The sequence below is a fragment of the Mytilus californianus genome, unplaced genomic scaffold, assembly GCF_021869535.1.
Source record: "Mytilus californianus isolate M0D057914Y unplaced genomic scaffold, xbMytCali1.0.p SCAF_8, whole genome shotgun sequence".
Lineage (NCBI taxonomy): Eukaryota > Metazoa > Mollusca > Bivalvia > Mytilida > Mytilidae > Mytilus > Mytilus californianus.
The window spans coordinates 107,851,549-107,874,505 of NW_026262734.1; the positions used below are offsets into that span (position 1 = coordinate 107,851,549).

General features: G+C 33.3%; 1 protein-coding gene across 1 annotated transcript; it reads left to right on the top strand.

Annotated features, from left to right (window-relative positions):
* The first annotated feature begins 2,081 nt into the window (after positions 1-2,081).
* LOC127712968 (fibrinogen-like protein A) lies at positions 2,082-22,382 on the top strand. The gene is made up of 6 exons (XM_052219551.1): positions 2,082-2,100; positions 2,629-2,745; positions 12,838-12,968; positions 13,641-13,737; positions 18,182-18,346; positions 21,951-22,382. The coding sequence occupies exons 1-6, from the start codon at positions 2,082-2,084 to the stop codon at positions 22,184-22,186; spliced, it is 765 nt and encodes a 254-aa protein (XP_052075511.1). The 3' UTR covers positions 22,187-22,382.
* Positions 22,383-22,957: the final 575 nt, after the last annotated feature.

Consider the following 22,957-nt stretch of genomic DNA (forward strand, 5'->3'; position numbering starts at 1 on the left):
TAGATTCCGAAATGTCAAATTATATATAAGCTGCGTCGTGGAGAAATCGACCTTATGCAAATGAATATCAATACATCTGTTAACCTAATCGGGTTGAAAAAATCTCTACGGAAAGTTTGTAAATATTTGAAAATTGAGTTGTTATAAGAACCCAACAAAATAGACCAAAATTCATCTTTTGTTTCGTATTTGAATGTTCTAACATCAATCAAAGACTTATATGTATACGTGCACTTGCATGATGTCGATTTCTATCCGACGCAGCTCATATATTATATATAATTAGGTATTTTTTTATAACTTAATTATTTCTAAGCTACTTTTCTGTTGTTCATTTTTTTTACTTTAAATGACATTAAAGATAAAAAAAAATAAAAGCCGATGTCAGAATAGGTAACAAAAGAAACTAAGCAAAATGACAATGATACATAAATGAACAAAGGACTAATAGCAGTTACTGACATGCCAGCTCCAGACCTCAATTAAACTGATTGAAAGATTATGTCTTCATCATATGAAAATCAAGTACAATCCCTCCCGTTAGGGGTTTAGTATCATATCATCATAAAATATATGAGAAGAACATAACCCGTATCATGCCAACAACTGGTTTTAGAATAAATGTGTTTATTTCCGATACCTCTTTCAGCAAAATGCAACTATTTGATATTACCACATTCCTAATGATTATACATCAATATCAGTGTGATTCTACCACTGAAAGTAGTTCTCTGAGAGACAAATGGAAAAGTCAAATGAAAATTGGTCTAAATGATGGAAAGCGTATCGTTAATATCTTAAATACCGAACGGAAGTCATCCATTTTGAACCAAATTCATTTACTGACGAACTTCATTGGAGCTGTCGATAGCCTTGCTGTTTATTCTGGACTTTGATCAAAAATCAGAACAGAAATATTTTCAAGATATCAAACAGATTTTCACAGAAATTAATAAAAAACTGGAATTAACAACTGATGTTAAATTTGGCAGAGAATTCAGGGAGATTTTCTTTGAACTCAGAAGTATGGACTTCAGTTTCTTACTGCTGAATAAATTTCTAGAGAAAATGGACGCGTTAAAGTGTACTAGTTCATCAGAATGTAAAGAGAAGATACAATGGACAGCTGAAATCTTTAGGAATGATTTTGACATTGCAGATGACTATTCTCATATCCTGAGGACAACATTGGACGGGACAAGGTTTTCGGATGTACCCCTTGTCAATCAAGTTAAGACTTCTTCTGGGTGTGACGAGCAGATAATGTTAAATTTTGGCGTGAACTTACTTTTAAAATTCTTCAAAGCTAAACAAGTTGCAGTTGTCTACCAGAAACTGTCTAAACCAAACATAAGTTCAATAGCAAATATACAGGAATGGGCTAATGATATGTACGAGTTCAGGAAACATCTCTTTAAAGCTATGCAAGAATGTTTCTCTAAGAATGTTTGTAAAGCTAAATGCGGCGATGGAAATTGCATCCTTCTTCCGAAGACAAAACAAGATATTTGTATCTGTCCCGAGTATTATGATGGACATCATTGCCAGAAGCACAATCAGGTAAATTCAGCAATAGATATAGTATCAGTTATCTCCCTTTTGAAGCTGGTACCTAAACTAGACCCAATTATTGATGGACAATTAATTACAAACTATTTATCTACATCATTAAAATGTGTTCCACATGCATTTGAAATTGTGCAAAAACTTTAACCATCATAAAATCAAGGAAAATATTTTAACAATAGCAGACCTTGGGCCCTTTTATAACACGTATCTAGCTATGAAGTTGTATATTAAACAAGCCATGGATGCCCTAACGTGTCAATCATTTAAGGGAGCAACTCATAAGAGGACTGTTTCATCAAGAGTTGTCGTCAACTTGCATAGGGTTCTTTTTAAAATTGATGCATACTTTAACAATCGCCAAATTGACGACACCGTTTAAACCAGAATCCCTTCCTACTGCAGTCATCAATCGGAATCAAGCTGAAGCTTGTACAGATAATTACAAAACCAAAATCAACACCCTATAGAGAAAATTCCACATTGCACAGTCACATGGTTTCTCAGTGTTGTTAATGGTTAATTACGTGTTAGGTAAATCTACTGTTCCGGTTGTTAGACTTTATGACGAACGACTGAAAAACCAGATACAATTTGTAAACGATTCCTCATGCAGTGCATTGATAGCACATTCTTCGAACGTCAAATGTGAAAAGTTTCATTTAGTTAAATCGACGAAAATAGAAAACAAATGCAAGCAAGGCTATAAACGTGAAGGTTCTCAGTTTTTTACTTGTGAACACGTGACATCATCATGCACACTTTGTGGGTGTAATGGAACCGGGTCGATATCTAACACGTGTGATAACAATTCTGGCCAATGCTCGTGTAAAGATAACTTTACTGGACTCCATTGTGAAATAAAACTACATCAAGATTGCAAATGGAGCGATTGAACTGCATGGTCATCCTGTTCAAGAGCTTGTGGGACTGGTGGTGAACATAAACGCCTGAGACATATAGCTGTGAAACAACAAGGCAGTGGTAAACAATGTACCGGAAGTAGTCAGGAAACTAGACAATGTTTTAAAAAATGTTGTGTTGGTACTTTTCATTGTACAGATAGTACAAGATGTTTAACTGGAATTCAGTGTCATCACAAAGGGTCAACATCTGGGACATGTTCTAGGAATGGTGCATGTTCCTGTAAATCTTATTACGGTGGAAGGCGTTGTCAAGGTAATGTATGCTCAAATATTTTTCTCTTAATGTGGTTTAAAAACCTACAATTTCCTCAAAAACACTAAAATTGTGATATCATGATGAAGTTGTCAATAAGAAAATAAGGATGTGATATATCTTGCGTGGTAATGACATCCCTCACTTAATAATTAACCAGATATACATACACTATGCTCATTGAAATATTTCAAAATGCAACCTGCCGAAAAACTGTATTGCCGCAACGTGAAGTGATGCTATCCAGGAGAAAACTTACAGATTTAACCATTTCCTCACAGTTCCAGACAACGTATATGTAGCATACTTGATCTTTTTTTTTTATTATTATAGAAGAAGACTTTATATGAATTTGCACTCAAAATGTTCGGAGAACCATCTATTTTCTTTTCATTGGTATGTTTGGTCAATCAGGTATAATAATCTTTTGCCGCCTGCTATTCGTTATAATTTTAAAAAAACAAAAACAAAAACGAGTTCTTCCGTTAGACGCAGTCCATATAGAAAACATCGAAATTCCCAACCCGACTTGTCTAGCAAGTTTATTTCTCGAAATCGTTATAGACCTACTTTCAAGTAGATAAATGATATATAATTCGATTCCTTATGAGGGACCCGTATCGAGGATGTGGGAGGCCTTTATTATCAACTTTGTCCGTCTGTCTGTCTGTCTGACTGTCTGTCTGTCCGTCCGTCCTCCTGTCCGACAGCATTTTTTTCTAACGCAATCACTCCAAATGTATAGGTAGAGGCCAATGAAATTTTGCACTGTTTTTGTGCATCTGATATGTAGATGTGCGTATTATATCGGTGAAATTCGGCTCATTAATTTTGGAAAAAAAACCTTAGTTTTTGCTTAAAAGTCACAAATTTCCAGAAATAGGTTTTGAAAAGGCAAAAACTTCAAAAGTATAGGTAGGAGTCCAATAAAATTGATTCTCAGTAACATAATAGGATTTTGTGAAATTGGAAAAAAAAGTGATAAAAACTTAGTTATTGTTATAAATCATAAATTTTTTGAGGCGTTCGTGTTTATGAAAATGTCACTAGTAATAAAAATTATAGACTTTTAGATTAAAACATTAGATCTCAGAGGGGAATAAGTATTTCATAAGGCGTTTAATTAAGTATCTGCTTGTACCACACATTCCAAGAAATATTGATAATCCACAAACATACATTGCTGTGTTTGCATTAGTATAAATTATTTACTTCTGTGCCTCACACAAATATACCGTCGGGGCCCTTGCTGACAGGTCAAATTTCTATTTTGATTTTAATCCTCGAATATATATATCCACGTAATAAACTCCCGTAGCACAAACTAAAGATTTATTTCCATCAACCCACTATTTGCAGTGACATACTTTTACTGTGAACAAATATTGCAACCTCGCGTCATTTCTTCATAGTACTTGTTATCATAGGAGCTAATATATGCACGTAGGTTGACATGCGCTACGTTTACATTGAATAGATTGGATGAAGAGACAAACCTTTACCTTGTTTATATATGCAGGTCACCGGGATCATATGCATAAATTAACAACCAAAATTCTATGTGGACGGAATGAAATAACGCAATCATGTTACAGTTTATTCAAAGCGAAAAGAACGAAGCCAAAAAAAGCTTGAATTAAGGGAATGCAGCTTTCGTTAATGCTACAAGGGGTTAGTTTATTAATAAAATTTACATCTTCGTCGAGTAAAATAAATAAGGAATCGAATAATGTATGATTTACCTACATAGAAAGATTCATTTATGATTTCGAGACAGAAATTTGCCACCCCAAGTTTGGGTCGGCAATTTCCATGTTTTCTCTATGGACTGCGCTCTGATGTTCCAAGGCCCAATCAAGATATATTATAGGCCAGATGTCAGAGATGTTAATCCATGATATGGTCGTTACCTGATAATTCATTGTAACATGATTTTCAATTTGTCATTGGATCTTGAAGGAAGTTAACAGATGTTAAATAGGGGTGCATTATCAAAACGCTTTTAATGTTTTTGCCCTATCCTACTTGACCCCTTTTAATAGGAAAGACAAAGAATGTCAGGAGCTTAAACCAGTGCATCAAACTGAATTCAAGGAGTTGTCACGACAACTGTCTAACTCTGCCTTCTTGGTCAAGTAAAAAAAAAATTAATATCATTGATCAAATTTTCTAGAACATGTAAACAAAATGCAAGCACAAAAATGCCAAACAATAATTTGGGGATAAAGAAGGGGATGGGCTTGGGTGCGGGTGCGGGCTTAGGGGGGAGGTGCTACATTACAACAAAGGTGTAATTAGTTAACAAAAGAGAAATCTAAGTTAAAACTTTTATATATCTAAAAATACCACAATCTCATTACTGTAAAAGAGAGGCGAAAGATACCAATGGGACATTCAAACTCACAAGTCGAAAATAAACTGACCACGCCATGGCTAAAAAGTAATAAAAAACAAGCAACAGTACATAAAACACAGCATAGAAAACTAGACTGAGCAACAGGAACCTGAAATATAGTATCAACTGGAAGATATATACTCCGTATGCATGTGTTGCTGGAATGTTGCTATATAGAAATGGGAAGTTCACAATTGGGAAGCTGCAATAATCTCTTTTGTCGTAAAGTTTTTTAAACCGACCATCATTGTCAATTTCTAGATACAAATCAAGATATGAGGCCGACTTAACAGTATCTGTTGTATCCTTTATCTCGATGGGATAGATGCGTTCAACCTAGTCACCAAAAAAGTAAAATCACAAAAATACTGAACTCCGAGGAAAATTCAAAAAAGTCCCTAATCAAATAAAAAAAATTGTAATATCATTGATCAAATTTTCTAGAAAATGTAAACAAATTTTGAATTATTTAGTGAGAGAACATCATCTATATCGCGGAACGTGAGGTTAAGGATACTGCTAACCAAGTCAGGAATATGACAGTTGTTATCCATTCGTTTGATGTGTTTGAGCTTTTGATTTTGCCATTTGATTTGGGACTTTTTGAATTTTCCTCGGAGTTCAGTATTTTTGTGATTTTACTTTTTTCTTTTCTTATTTCCTAAGAAGTTCCTGTATGAAGTCAGCCTGATATGAATAAAGTCGACAAGAAGAGAAGCACAGTTGGTTTTCGTGTGAATGCCGATTGTTTTTTGAAAACACTTCCTCCAAACGTGACAAATAGGTTGTCAATCAAGAAATCAAGCATCTTGATAATGTCAGCTTATAGAATATTTTGTTTGAATCATAGTGTTTTTTTAACAAAGAACGATTTATCAGATGTAACAGATAGATAAGTTGCACTTACCTTCATATTTTTTTTTCCTTCCACATTGTATTCAAAGGAGGAATTTGTTATCGCACAGCATTTTTTGGTGAGGTTACCTGTTTTTTTTATCGTGTCCACAATTAATATAAATTTAATGTTTTGCGATATATCTGGTTAAACTTTTTTAAAAAAGTCTATTTTGTTTTGATAAGCAGCATTTCAATAATTTTTGATAGGATGGTGTGTGCATATTCGCGTTCATTTGTTTTTCGAAAGTGTTTCTGCTTTTCCATGCCAACGATAGTAAATATGCATTATGTTTACCGGTATGTACATCTGTCCATCTTTTAGACCTGTATCAGTTTTTAGTTTTGGTTTAAGGTATGTTGGTAGACATATTCTTTATGAAGTAAACATTTAATTTGTATACTAAATAAGGCGTTTTTACCTAGATTTAGCGGGTCATATAGCATGTAAATGTGATGGTGCAAGCGGGGCATGGTTTCAAATGCATATATATTCTTGTTTAAACTTGGTACCAAAAACACTTTTCTTTCGATTTCCGTTTTTGAAATATAAAAAAAAAAAAGAAAAGCAAAGGTGTTTTTCTTTTTTATATCTCAAAAAAGAAGAGGAAAACGATACTTTGTCCAATTTTTTTTTCCGACTGATTCGGTAGAACTTGCAATTTTATTTCCAATTTTAAATAGATATAAGAAGATGTGGTATGAGTGCCAATGAGACCACTTTCCATCCAAGTCACAATTTGTAAAAGCAAGCCATTATAGGTCAAAGAACGACCTTCAATACGGAGCCTTGGCTCACACTGAACAACAAGCTATAAAGGGCCCCAAAAATGACTAGTGTAAAACCACTCAAACAGGAAAACCAACGGTCTAATCTATATAAAAAACACGAGAAACGAGAAACGCTTATGAACCACATCAACAAACGACAACCACTGAACATCAGGTTCCTGACATAGGACAGGTGCAAACAAATGCAGCGGGTTTTAACGTTTTAATGGGCGCCAACCTTCACCCTAACCTGAAATAATAGTGTAACACCACAACAAAGAAAGACACACTATAGAATATCAATTGAAATGGCTTAACTCAATCAAAATAAATATTAACAAAAACAAGTGAACATACACTGAACGAATAAATTTGATCTATGACACAATGTAAATACAAAATTAATAAAACAAGGGGGTTAGATGTAAAACAATATCAGAAATAAAACAACGTACACAGGTAAATAAAAATAATTTTGTTGCAAAGTATACATGGAGTACGGAAATGTTTTTTACAAAACAAATAATTTTGTTGTTCATAGTACGAGAACAGAAGTGAAAATTTATCGTAAACATTAAATAACAAAAATGCATTACAAATTGTATCAACAGGTCAAATTAACACGAAAGTACGATTTGAGAGTACTCGCAATTACTGAAAGCTAGTAAAAGCCAAAAACAATTAATAATAAAAAATCATGCATCAGAGACTAAAATCAACTAAAACACATCCCAGGGATTTAGTGTTTTAACGTCATGCACAGTCAAAGAAGACATGACTTGTGCAATGCAAAAATAAAAGTATCGACAGGCAGTAGGATAGACAGGAGTTAACCTTTTAATAAATATGAATAATGTTTAATATAGATAGAGTAATCTCTATATAGAAAATGAACGTGGATGTGTATTTATACATCCCAAATAAAAAAACCGTTTGAAAAGAATACAAATTTAGTTATGTTTTAAATTGCTGATGACAAAATCGATATTTGTGCCAATGTAAACTATATTCAAAGATCTAATTACAACATTGGTGAGATAACCTTTACTAATAAGTTTCTTTAAAGGTTCGATGAGTTTACACGGATCACATAATGATTTCCGCGCTTTTAGTACAATATTACCGTAAAATTTAGGATGTGAAATACCGTTTATAATAAGTTTTCTACAGGTACAGCCAAATTTACTAATCAAATCTTTGTATCTATGAAAATATTTAGTAAAAGTTTTAAGTAATTTATGGTAACGAAATCCCTGACTTAATAATTTACTAGTGATGCATTGATTACGTTCTTGTCAGTTATATATGTATGTTAGTTACCTACTACCTGTCGATACACTTTATCGCCGAAACGTAAATATATGTTGTCCAGGAAAAAATGTAAAGCTTCAATCATATCTTCACATTTTCAGTAAGTGTATCTAGCGTACTTTCCTTTTTCGTTACAAATAAAAAACTTTTTCTTGATAAGATTGTGGTGAAATGTAGCGTAAAGAGTAGAGAAATCATAACTGTCAACAGAATTAAAAGGACCATCAAAAGCACGTATTTTATCTAAAACCTCTAAAGAATTTTTAACACTCCAAAAATAATTAATACAATTTTTTTCATAAGCTTTGTTACACAAGTTAATAACAAGTTCTTTGATAGTAGTAAGGGAGGTAGTTAGAAGCACTGACAGATTTGTAGTAGAACCCTTACTAGATGCGGAAATTAAGTATAATTTAAATGGTTGTTTGTGTAATTTAGGTAACCAGTACATTGTCAAGACTTTTAAATGTTAGGAAGAGGCTTTAAGCTGGGTAGGGCAGTGATATGCTTGTTTACAATTTGACACTCTGTGGAGGAATGTAGACGAATTGATAATTTCGTTTTGGAGAACTTCCGTGTAGTATATGCGTCACACCACCACTACATTATTGGCTGCTTTGTCTGCCGGTACGAACACAAACGGCTTTGCGAATACTTGGAGTTTATTTTTTATTTTAGAAATGGGTATATCATGGACTCTATTATTAATTTCAGAATTGTTTTCAAAATGAGATATATGAATATCAACAGTATTCATAATTTTATTCAAATAACTGTCTAGAGATTTTTTATCAGATTTTTAACGTTTACACCAATTTTTACAGTAGGCAGACAAAGCATTTTTAATGACCTGACGACACTGTTTCCAATCTATTATAGATGGAGGACGATACTTAGGTCCTTTCTTAAGAAAAGTTTTGACCTCACGGTCTTCGACGATGTTGAGGTCTCCTGTTAAGACATGACCATAGGGAACATATCTAAAACTAGGTGTTTCACAGTCTCAACTGGAAGGAGCATTATTTTCTATATTGACGTCTGATGTAACTGACGTATAACTAAAAATCAAACTTCTGCTGTGTTTTTTTTTTATAAGAATACGAAATAATAGGTGGTTCTGTATTAACATATGGAGATATTTGGCTATGGATGGTAGAGTCATTGAATATACTAGATAAGTTAATAAAATCAATACCTCTATTTATATATTTTAATTTAAGAAAATGTCGTGTATGATTTTCAGGTTTATCGATACTAGGAAATATACTGTAATGACAAAAGGCTGTAATAATACGGGTGTATTCATACAACGGGCTAAAATGAAATTTTATCACACTCCTGAAAAATAGCATATAATTTACTTATTGGTATATGACCCAGTTTGCATAATACTTGATGTCTACCATTATTTTTTATTATAGATAACAGATCAGCAAGTGTATAATTTATACGATGTTTAATACGTTGATTACGGTTTTTGCGTTTACTATGAGATCTATTATTTCTTAGTCGTTTATCGACAATATTAATGACATCGATAGAAGTTTTAGATATGTTCCCTTGTCCCAATATTTTGTCATTGAAACCGAGAGGATAAGCTGTTTGAAGTCTTTTTATCCAAAATAGTTCGCGAACTTCACGGGATTTTTTCAAATTGCTTGTGTGATTGTCCTGGTTGTTTCTGAACGGTTTCAAGTGGTTGAAATTTTATAAATTTTAGATTGTGATTATGCTTATCTAAATGTTGGTATATCAAACTTTTGAATTTTTTAGGTATTCGAAATCGCTAAAGGTGCTTTTGATTTCTTCTGTAATATTCCCGTCTCATCTGTCCCAAATATTGAATACCACACTTACGATGGTTTCAAGTTACCACATATATAAGGTTTTGAGTTTTTCAGGCAATGTCACAGGAAAAAGAGAGTGAAAAAGCTCTCCCGTTCACTGTTGACCTAACAGTATTTTGTGAAGTTAATCTAAAACAGGTAAGTCATTTTTTTGGCATTGCACGGGAAAATTACGTGCATTTTTGTTTAACAATCTATATCCTAGAAGTTGGGTTGTTATTTAATTTCTTTCCATTACATAAAATCATGATAATTTAAATAGGGGTATAGGCAAAATAAAAAAGACCGGAGGTTGTAACTTTGAATAAGGATCACAATTACGGAATAAGAAATAATAGGCAAAGCTGTAAAAGAACTCTTACAAAAACTGTTATAAAAGGCCCGACGTAAAGTTTTAAGAAAAACAAAACAGACATATAAGAAACACAGGGTAAAAACAGAGATTGTAAGAAATCTAAGTAAAACCATAGCAAAGGGCAATAATAAAAATAGCAAGCGTGGATAAGTATTAATACATCCAAACACCATAATATTTATTTAATGCACGAAAGCGAAGTATGAGTGCATTAAATATGTTTACGAGTAAGGCGAGGCTATATATACATGTACGATTTGTAATATTGATGGGCGATGACACGTGTACAACGTGTAACGTTGACCACTGGAAGAAGAACTATACCTGTCATGAATTCAAATTGCTAATTCAGTTATGGCGTTTATTTGTTATTCACCATATTTTTTTTTTATTTTTTGGCTGTATATATTTGTATTTTAGATGCGTCACAATGATTGTGTTGCCCTAAGTTTAAATGAAGTGTACTTACCCGAAATCATTTTCTACATAAGGAAATGCCCGTACCAAGTCAGGAATATGACAGTTGTTTATTGTTTTTTTCCATTTGTTTGATGTGTTTGAGCTATTGATTTTGCCATTTGATAAGGGACTTTCCGATTTGAATTTTCATTGGAGTTCTGTATTTTACTTGTTACATGTTATTCAATAGTGTTCCTCCCCACAAATTTTTGAAGGGTAACTGCAAAATCTTGTTCGATGCACATGCATACCATGTACAATTTTAATTGTTTTCAATTCCAATAGGACGTATAGTTTTAGGGAAGACGTGATAAAAAGGAAACCCTTGTTTAAAAAAACATTGTAAAAATATTCCTCCCTTCTGCATGGTGTAATACCACCATTGATTTCCCCCTATTAGTCTTTGTTAAATTTGCACTTTTCAAAAAAATGTGCAGAATTTATCTTTTTTTCAGATAAAGGAATACTTGGCATGAGGAAAGTTTTATCCTGTCCAGTACTATAGACAAAAATTCACATAACATTTCATTGCATATAAGAAAATAACCATCACTGGAAGTTAACCTATCAAATTTTCACCCCTTTTTTTCCTGTGTACAAGCTTTAGTAACCATGTAACCTCAAGTTTTCTAAATATTCTATAGAAACACCAAATAAGAAAATAATGTTGCTTTGAAACATCCAAGATATATGTTTATGACTCAGAATTTTTTTACTGCAATGAAATGTAGGATAAATTTCCTACAACTGTCAAATTTACGACCCTTTTTCGGATGTGGCGTATTATGATTTGGTGGTATTACACCTTCTCATCAACAGAAAACGATCGATGAATTATATGATTATAATGGCTTAATGTCCAGTGACAGAAAAAATAAGAAGATGTGGTATGATTGCCAATGAGACACCTCTCCACAAAAGATAAAAAGACACAGAAATTAACAATTATAGTTATGTTTTTCGATAATTCATAATTGTTTTCTCGTTTGAATTGTTTTACATTTGTCTTATCGTAGCCTTTGATAGCTTACTATACAGTATCGGTTTTTATAATTGTCAAAGGCCGTACAGTGACCTAAAGTTGCTTATATCCAAGTCATTTGGTCTCTGTTGGACAGATATTTCATCGCCATTCATACCAAAATGTTCCTATTTTTTAGTCTGTCCACGGAGAAAAACCTTGTGTTAAGTGAATAAAATGACTGAACATCCAGTATTGTATATTTCTAAAATATTTATTCGGTGTATTTGATGTGAGAATCACATGTAGTCGATCTTTCAATTGAGCATTAGGAAAAGCAGTGGAAAGAGCTGAAAAATTAAAGTTTTGTTATTACTGCAAAATTTCATCACAATATTTCTGAAGGCTATCTTTTACTGTAAAAAGAATGGTGGTAAGAATTTAAAAATATGTTTATCAGGATATATTTCGTTCAATATTAGGATTTTCGTAAAGTTAAGTATCCACTGTTGGAGATTTTCATCGTCTTTTCTATGTTAATACCAATGATTGATTGATTGTTGGTTGCTTAACGTCCAGTGGCAAATATTTCATGCATATTCAGGACGAATGTTAATACCAAAGGACAGAAAGGACAGAATCTCGGATTTTGGATTTTCAAAAAATCTCCACTTTTGTAAATGATGTAGGGATGTATGTAGGTTTTGCTGTGATTTCCATTTTTTAGTGAGACATTCCAAATACTAATTTTCGCATATGAAAAAGAAACAATATTTGAGGTTTTTTTCGTTAGAACAACAACATATTTGTCGTGAAAAGGGAATAAAGCATCCATAAGTTCTGGCGTCTTGAAAGAGTCAAAAACCCGTGTGTTCATTGTACATCGTATAGATTTTGAATACGCTTCTGAATACATGCCACAACAGCTTTGATTCATTCGTATATGTGTTCACATTTGGTTCATCATGCTCTTTTGCTTTACCAATTTCTAAAAATTTTGGCCCACAGAGTTTCCATTCAACACACCTAATTTTGTTGCATTGTATCAATTTTATACATAAAAAGTGGTGATCGATACAGTCTGTTTATTTATTGATAGATTTTAAACCTACGGACTGCTCTGTATTGGATAAAACTCATTATGGAGATGGTGTTTACACAATCTACCCAAATGGTGGTGCCAGCTTTAAGGTTTATTGCGATATGAAAACAGACGGAGGCGGTTGGACGGTATATACATTATAACGATATATATAGTTTCATTACTTTTGAGGACAAAGACTCCTTTATCGTGACAAAAATATATTTAGTAAATTATCATTTCATCATACTATATATAAGAGTTAAACAATGCAAAACGAAAGAAGACGTAGACAATAATTACAATAAAAAAAAAACGTTAAATTGATAAAGATTCAGAAAAAAACAAATCCCAACAAACACAAGAAATAACTCGAGTACCGGATTGGTAAGCTGTGTCTGTTTTACTAGTAGCACATATCTTGTTACTATTGACAACAAGAAATATGGAAATGTTGTATTCTGTAACCGTGGACGACGAATGGATGTTTGAATTGAGGCTACAAAATATGGAATATATCTCCATGGTGAACTGTAACAAATACATTCCATAACAGTCCAATTGTTTATGACATCTAGATCTGTAAAACTTTTAACAAAAGATAAGAGATACATATATCATGAGGAACATCTTTAAACCTTAAAAAATATTACTAGGAATCAATTGAAAGTAGTGCTGCTCAAATGTAGGTTTATAGAGAAAAATGACAAATGGCCAAAGTTTCTAAACCATGTCTTTTCTCTCACGTTGATTCTCAAATGAAATATCTTTCTTCATTACTTTGATAGCTAACGTAAAGTTTTATATAATTTAAATCGTAGGTTTTCCAACGCCGAGTAGACGGAGCTGTTGATTTTTACCGTAAATGGTCTGAATATGAGGGTGGCTTTGGTGATGTAAAGCATGAGTTTTGGTTAGGTAAGTGTCATTTAGACTTTATTCTATCATTAAAAAGAGCAGCTGATTGAAATACAAATAATGTGTCCCCGCTTCGCCTTTTGGAGCTTTCTTACAATTTGACGAAAGGTACGGTACGTACGCTTGACGAATCATACGTAAGACTCGTTTTAGGGATCCTTTATTATGACATATTCATTTAATTTAAATTGAAGCGTCATGGAACTTCGATGGTGCTTCGCCTCAATGTTTGCCTATTAAAGATCATTACACAGCATGCAACGGCACTTGTAAAACTTGAATTTTCGTGCGATATATGAATTTTGGGTCGTACTAGAGGTAGAAATATAATACCACAAGGGGGACGGAGATTACTCTGCAAAATTCCCTAAACTTAGAAGATTTTGCTAAACCCAAACCCCACCCCACCCCCTTTCCCCCCAAAAAATTACAACTTTGCATTAACTAGCCTAAGAAAATCTAAAGCAAATAAATGGGCTCCCCTCTCACACAAAACATAAGATAAAATAAAAAAATAAATATTTCCTAAATTCAAAAATTTGCAACAAAAAAATGGTAAAATTGAAAAAGAAAATTACCTTCAAGATAAATTATGCCGGGGCTAGTTTAATAACTTGCAGATATTCCCCGCCTCCCCTTGGATAATACCCATAGTCGTCTTGTGGTGTGTCTATACACCCGAGTAAGGCTAAATTATAGAATCGTTCTTTCAGCGTATAATAGCGTTTTCGTCCTGAGCATTATTTGCCACTGAACGTTAAACAACCTATTTATCAATCTTCTAAGCATGTTTTATTGTTTACCGTTTAGTTGTCATTATTAAATCCAGAATATATATAGTGCAAGATTGTAGATTCATTTTCTTGATATGCATTTAGGTGTTTAAATGTGTATGTAAATGAACAAAACAATATCTATAATTAATTGAACTATATTTAGAGCTCAAGGGCGGTTTAGGAACGGGGCTCACCCGAGTGTCCATACTCAGCAGATATATTTCTAGCATCGTATTTAAGATCTTTGCCTTGGTCTAAGTCAAAGACAGAGACAGTTTAATTATCTGAACACTTTTTTTTTCTTTGACACTAAATTGTGTGTTTTTTTCTGATTTTTTACCACTACATACTGGTTTGTGAACTACGTAACGTTCATATTAAACTTTTTTTGGATTGATGTTGGTGATCATCTATTTGTTGCTAGGGTATTGTCTCGTGGACATGTATCCTATATCTAATTATTAGTAGTTAAATAAAAGCTGTTTGTGCGGGTGTGTGTATGTGTGTGCATATCAATTGTCCCCCTCCCAATGGAATTGACATTTGATTTCACATGTTCGCTCGTGATAACATCTTCTGTAAATGCTCAATCCACCACTGACTGTGTCCACAATTATTATATGATTAAAACAAATTAACGACGTTTAAAAGAATGACCCCAAATAAGTTGCGTATCTAGCATTAACTGAAGATATTACTTGTTAAAAACAGAATCATCTTGTGGAATATGAAGGCAACGACCATTTAGCTTAAAAAGTGAAAAAAAGGGGGGGGGGGGGCTATAGTTTTTGTTCCGTTTCACATTTGTTTCCTGCGATTGCAAGTGTCACTTCATTACAAAATAATTTTTTCCTAGATTTATTTCACATCAATTTTTAAAAAATTGTAGCATCCTTGTCTTGCAAATCTCGATGATCCATGTTGACAATTTGATGATAGCATACTCATAAATAAATAAATTTAATTGTGAATCTTGTCGTTAAATTTACAGTATCATACTTCAATAATTTCATTAAAATGTTAGTGATGAAACGCTTGCTTGAACATTTCCAGCGCAAATGTGTGTAATCGTGGTTACCATAAGTAACGTGTCGGACTTTAGTGTATTTGAAACTTTTTCTTTATTTAAGATATCAAAAGCGTGTTTAACTTGCGATATGCTTAATTTTTTAAAGATAAGTTCGATTAAGAATAGGAAGATGTTTAATCGGAGAAAACATAGACTCTATGTGTTATCGTAGAAATGTAATGCATGCTCCCTTTACGTAGACTTTATGTGTTATCGTGGAAATGAAATGTATGTTCCCTTAACGTAGACTCTATATGTTATCGTGGAAATGTGATGCATGCTCCCGTTACGTAGAATCTATGTGTTATCCTTGAAATGTAATGCATGCTACCTTTACGTAGACTCTATGTGTTATCGTTGAAATGTAATGTATGTTCCCTTAACGTAGACTCTATATGTTATCGTGGAAATGTTATGCATGCTTCCGTTACGTAGAATCTATGTGTTATCCTGGAAATGTAATGCATGCTACCTTTACGTAGACTCTATGTGTTATCGTGGAAATGTAATGTATGTTCCCTTAACGTAGACTCTATATATTATCGTGGAAATGTAATGCATGCTTCCGTTACGTAGAATCTATGTGTTATCGTGGTAATGTAATGCATGCTACCTTTACGTAAACTCTATGTGTTATCGTGGAAATGTAATGCATACTCCCTTTACGTAGACTCTATGTGTTATCGTGGAACTGTAATGCATGCTCCCTTTACGTAGACTCAATGTGTTATAACTTATAGTGGAAATGTAATGCATGCTCCTTTTACATAGACACTATATGTTATCGTGGAAATGTAATACATGCTCCCTATACGTAGGCATTATGTGTTATCGTAGAAATGTAATTCATGCTCACTTTACGTAGACTCTATTTGTTATCGTGGAAATCTAATGCATGCTCCCGTTACGTAGACTCTATGTGTTATCGTGGAAAATATAATGCATGCTCCCTTTACGTAGGCTCTTTATGTTATCGTGGAAATGTAATGCATGCTCCCTTTACGTAGAATACATGTGTTATTGTGGAAATGTAATGCATGCTTCCTTTATGTAAACTCTGTGTGTTATCGTGGAAATGTAATGCATGCTCCCTTTATGTAGATTCTATATGTTATCGTGGAAATGTAATGCATGCTCCCTTTACATAGACTCTTTGCGTTATAGTGGAAATGTAATGCATGCTCCCTTTACGTAGAATTTATGTGTTATAGTGGAAATATAATGCATTCTCACTTTATATACGTAGACTCTTTGTGTTATAGTGGAAATGTAATGCATGCTCCCTTTACGTAGACTACATGTATGTGTTATGGTGGAAATGTAATGCATGCTCCCTTTACGTAGACTTTATGTCTTATAGTGGAAATGTAATGGATGCTCCCTTTACGTTTTTTCGTACCTTTCGTAAAAAAGTAAAATAGCTGTATTAAACGGATTCGACAACACTCCGAATTATTTTCTGTTCACGTATTTTTACATCTGCCGTAGAAATTCCTGCCTTAAGAATTTTGAGGATACCGAAAGAAGTTTAAAACAGAGAGTAAAACGGGTTTTCTCCATGGATAAATCCTGTTGTAGTGAAGAATATGAAGCAATATCATATTTTTGCACGTCCACATTGTTGTTGTTTTTTAACAAAAAGTATCAATAAGCATATGTCAATAAATAAATAATAAACAAATAGTAGATATCAAAGTGTCTAAACTTGTCTCAAATGAATCCAACAAGATTAACTTTTTTTCCAAAGAACATTTAGTTGAATTCATCATAGCTACCATGTTTTAAATTTTGTACGCCAGACGCGCGTTTCGTCCATAAAAGACTTTGCATATTCTTTCTTACTCTGGACATTCTTTTGTATATCTGTTTTTGTCTCTTCTGTGGGATTCTTCTGACTGGTTATGTTGTCTTTTGGACAAGATCGATTTATTTAAACGCTGCTATTTATTTATATTTTACCATACTTGTTGCTGGGTTAGATGATTAAGAATGTACCAGTGGCGGATCGAGAACTTTACATAAAGGGTGGTCGGGCACTGCCTGACCTAAGGGGGGGGGGGGGGGGGGCCGCTCCAGTCATGCTTCAGTGATTCCCTATATAATCAACCAAATTTTTCCCACAAAAGGGGGGGCCCGGGCCCCCCAGCCCCCCCCCCCCCCCCCCCCCCTCCAGGATCCGCCTATGTGTACCTCACAATTACATTATACTACGTCATGTGAACTATAAGACCTCAAGGTTACCAATACCCTCTTCGCCAGTGTTTTTATACTGTCATGTTATCAAGTCAATGTTCATTCTGATAAAAAAAAATTGTAAAGTAAAAAAACTAAAATGTTAAAATTTTCCTGATTCACAAGTCTTTTATTACTAGTTATGGCGTCCTTTTTGGTGATAATTCAAGTATATTGCTTTTTCAGAGTTAGATGATATTGAATGTCAAGGATTTGGTTTCAAGTACTACTGATGACAAAACATTTTTTGAAATTCCATGTAGCGAAGCAGTTTAGATTATATATCATGTATGTTTTTACTATTATCATATGTATACCTATATTTGTCATTTTTATTTACGTATTTGCACATTTATTTATCTATTAGGAAATGCAAATCTTCACAGACTGACTTCGATGGGGAATACAGAATTAAGAATAGATGTTATAAACTTTAATAGAAAACGGGGATATGCTAAATATAGTAGCTTTTTGGTGAAAAACGCATACCAACAGTACAGACTGAGAGTCAGTGGCTACAGTGGAAATGCTGGTAAAGTTAACTAGTGGGACGATATTGTTTTTTTTTTTTGTAAAACTTTAATATACACCTGTAATTGGTAATTCAACATCTGGTGCAGAAAAAATGGTACCGTTAATATTACAAATTATTCGCTGCGAGGACGCGACGATTATAATTCATAAGGTATGCTTTTATAACAAAGGAGAAAGTTTCTATTTCTTTTCTTTCTTTAAAAGTCGATAAAAGTCTGTTTGTTATACTAAGTATTTTATTTCCAGAGGTTGCTTTGGATCGGATACTAATTTCAATTGGTTTTTTAATTTGTTTCCATGGAGTAATAATTTAAAGCTACTTATTTAGATATAAGAAGATGTGGTATGAGTGCCGATGAGACAACTCTCCATCCAAGTCACAATTTGTAAAGGTATACTACCATTATAGGTCAAAGTACGGCCTTCAACACAGAGCCTTGACTCACACCGAACAGCAAGCTATAAAGGGCTCCAAAAATGACTAGTGTAAAACCATTCAAACAGGAAAACCAACGGTCTAATCTATATAAAAAACGAGAAACGAGAAACACATATAAACCGCACAAACTAACGACAATCTATGAACAACAGGTTCCTGACTTAGGACAGGTGCAAACAAATGCAGCGGGTTTAAACGTTTAAACAGGCTCCAACCTTCACCCTAACCTGAAATAATAGTGTAACATCACAACATAGAAAGACACACTATAAAATATCAATTGAAATGGCTTAACTCAATCAAAAGACATATTAACAAAAACAAGTGAACATACACTGAACGATTAAATGTGATCAATGACACAATGTAAATACAAAATTAATAAAAAAAAAAGGGGGTGAGATGTAAAACAATATCAAAAACATTATTTGTTCGGAACTTTGTTCAAACCTTTCATCTCTATTCTATACGGGGTGAGTGGGCTAAGTAGATTGACTACTGTATCATTAGTAGGTCAACACCACGGTTGTGAGTTTGAATCCTGCACGTTGCATTTGTAGTCGACTCCATCATATTATACATGGGCTGTCAGTTTTTCTGCCGAAGGTCGGTGCTCCTCTCCGGGTACTCAGGTTTCCTCAAACTATAAAAAGTGACCGACTCGAAATTGACAATTGTGATGAAAATTGCGTTATACATCAACCAATCGATAATTCAATCTCTCATCTCTTTACGATGCATTTATCACATGTTACGGTTGTCTCGAGAAAACCACAGCTACAACACAACTACTCTTTTAAATAAATAGCTACTACCACCTTCTCAACCATCGATGCGTTGATTCCGATAGTCTCGCTAGAATTAATCTAGAGATGTAATGTGCCTATGTACATTTCCACAGAATCCTTATCCCTTTATTCTTTTCCCAAATTTGAACTAATCTGAATTTAAAACCATAATATTAGCCATTACCATCACATTAATTCTAATCTTAAACCTGTATTAGGACTCATTGTTTGCTTTGGATGAGCATTGCTAATGTATATCTTCTCCATTTTTTGTGTGTTTGTAACATCAGTTTTATCGTACGATGTACTTTATACTCAGTATCGGTATCATAATGTATTTTTTTTTTCAATAAATGCAAATTAAAATACCTTGCTTCGTTTTCTGAATAAGATAAGTGAATGTACTTCTCTTTGACAAATTATATCAAACTCTGAAGAATTATAGACTTTGTCGTTTTTCTTTCTTTTTTTTTATGTCCCTTCAGTATGTTTCGCCTCTTTTTTCTGTTGCTATTCTATACAATGAATAAACGTGGAGACTGTATGAAAACAGTACGAAATACACTGTTCACTCTGGAATATAAACAACACAAAAGGACGATAACTTCGGGGCCAGTAACAGCAACATTAGAATAAAAAGGTAGTATATCGATGTTCACCGATAAAGGAAAACGGAACAACATACCAATCTAATAGTACTAACATATTTGTCGGAGTTACTTAATCTAACTAAAAGTAAATATGAGTCTTGGTATTAAACAGACAACAATGGTGTAAAAAATAGATATAATGTTACTTTTCATAAATTAATTCAAATTCGTCATGCGTTCTAAACTAAGGACGCGCATTGACAAAGAAAGAGACACACTTCTAAATATGAAATGAGAAGGTAGTGAAAACAATACCAAGCATGATACCCTTTTGAACTTGCAAATGCAGAGAAAAAAACGAAAATATCGAAAATACGAGTCGAAATCACTGTGTAAAAGCCGAATAGTCCTTGAAATAGTTGGATAAGCGTGATCGGTTTTAATCGTTGAGGTATTATAACAAACCGAGCTATTTGTTTTTTGAAGCGTCACTCAACTCACTCAATAAAAGAAAGATCGGACACTGCTCTTTTCGAAAATTTGGAGAAACAGACGATTAAACCGTAAAAAAAGTGCCATTTCTTACCTTACTTTAAATCATATCGTTGTTGCAGCTTAATCTATTTCTAGTGGCGAAAATTATATAAGAAGTATATATATATATATATAGACAGATGTGATAATATTTATCAATATTGCTGCTTCCTCACACTAAACTCGTCTCTGTATCATTTCTTCTATGGCTATTCATTCCTTTCACTCTAGCCTATTTTTGATAATGTCCATGCTTGCTTACATATAGAGAAACATATCATATCAAATCGAAACAAGAGTGAAAGTAAGATTTAGAGTGATGATAAGGTGCTACATGAAGGTAAGATTAATTATTCTTAAAAACAAATCGTAGGATGACATACAAATACAAAATGACCGCAGCAAAACTGTGTTTGGTAAGGATTATGGTAAGAATCAGATTAGTGTTATAGAGTTGGTGGATTATAGTATATAGATACAGGGCATATAAAAACAAAGTACTCACAGTTTAGTTATGTAATGATCATAATGCTTGTTTAATTTGAACTATGTTCGTTTTTTATGTCGCTTTACATGTTTCTATCGATACATTTCGTCTATGAATGATATATTTTTATTACCAACAAATTTTTTACAACAGGGGTTGATCTGTTTTAGCATTTGTACACTTTATTTTTCCGTATATATTAAAATGTTCATTATAGAACAATATCCATTGATAAAGATAAACTGTCAATTTCAGTCCTTGTAAATAGACACACTTAAATAAAAGAAATATGAGGGAATCTCTTGATTCCAAACGGAGTAAAACCGAATGAGTCAACAGGGTAAGCGTCTCCCATTCTGCAACCATCAGGCGAATCTAAACTCAGTTATGTTAGGATAGAGAATAGCAGACTATTTTGTTTGTTTAAATTTCTTCAAAAACATACATGTCTATTGTGAGTTCAGTCACGTCGTATAGGTGAAACAATTCTTGAGTGCGACCGTAACATTGTTGCATTATATCTTTTAGAAATTACTTGCACTGAAAGTTCGTATAGTTTAATATTCTACGACAGAGAAAATGGCTGCCTTAATATTAAGATACATCCTTTACAATATCATATATTTTCATAAAAAGATTTAAAGGTATTTCAAGAAGGTAAAATATTTCTGATTCGACACTGATCAATATTTTAATATCGCGAACACGACCAACTGTTTTGAATGGATGAAGGGCTTGAAAGCATATTTATTTTATTTTTATAGGTGATAGTTTAACTTATCATAATGGATGGAGGTTCAGTACTAGAGACAGGGACTACGATGGTCTTCACATTAACTGTGCTGCAAAATATAAAGCGGGATGGTGGTATAATGAATGTTTGTGGTCCAACCTTAACGGTATTTTCAATATTCGCGGTGAAAATGGCGTGAGTTGGTATCATTTGGACAACCAATATGGCACGATTTGGAGATCAAAGATGATGCTTCGCAGAAAGTGATTTTTAAAAATTAAAACAACTACAACAATTAAAATAATAAGACTCTTTCATTTTTAACAATCGGATTTCTCAGAAAAGTTTTAGCACATCTAAAACTGAATTCCTATAAGACTATTTCAAGCATTTTATCCGTAGATCAAAATATATTCTGATTCATGATAAAAGGGAATATGATCACGAGAAAAATTGTGACACACTAAGATTGATAAAAGGTGTTATTTGTGATTACTCATTTGTAAAAAAAATGGCTAGTCATACCACATCTCCTTATTCTAATAGTAAATACAATAACAAGATGCCATTATTATATAATTCACCATATTTACCTTTAAAAGACTTTAACATACAGTGATAAAAGAGAGGTGAAAGATACCAAGGGAACACTGGTAAGTCAATAATTGTAGAAAGGAGGACAAGATCTGGCTATTGGACATAAAGCATATTCGTGACCGTCCGCTACACAGATATTTGCACCTGAGATTACCCCCATTTTTGTTGGGGTTCAAGTTGCTCAGTCTTAGTTTTCTATGTTGTGTTTTGTGTACTATTGTTTGTCTGTTGGTCTTTTTCTTCTTTAGCCATTGCGTTGTCAGTTTATTTTGGACTTATGAGTTTGAATGTCCCTTTGGTATCTTTAGCCTCCCTTTTATAACGGTTAACTTATACATTTTTTGTGTAAGATTTTTGAATAGTGACTTCAAAACTTGACAGAAAAAACCTTTCACTTTCTTGCATGAAGAAACACATCTATTGTTTTCGCTTTAATTTTAC

What these genes read in the sequence shown, in the direction of transcription:
- LOC127712968 (XM_052219551.1), top strand. An exon ending in AAAGCATGAGTTTTGGTTAG is followed by an intron (nt 13,738 to 18,181) that starts GTAAGTGTCATT and finishes TTTATCTATTAG; the next exon opens with GAAATGCAAATCTTCACAGA. An exon ending in TGGCTACAGTGGAAATGCTG is followed by an intron (nt 18,347 to 21,950) that starts GTAAAGTTAACT and finishes TTATTTTTATAG; the next exon opens with GTGATAGTTTAACTTATCAT.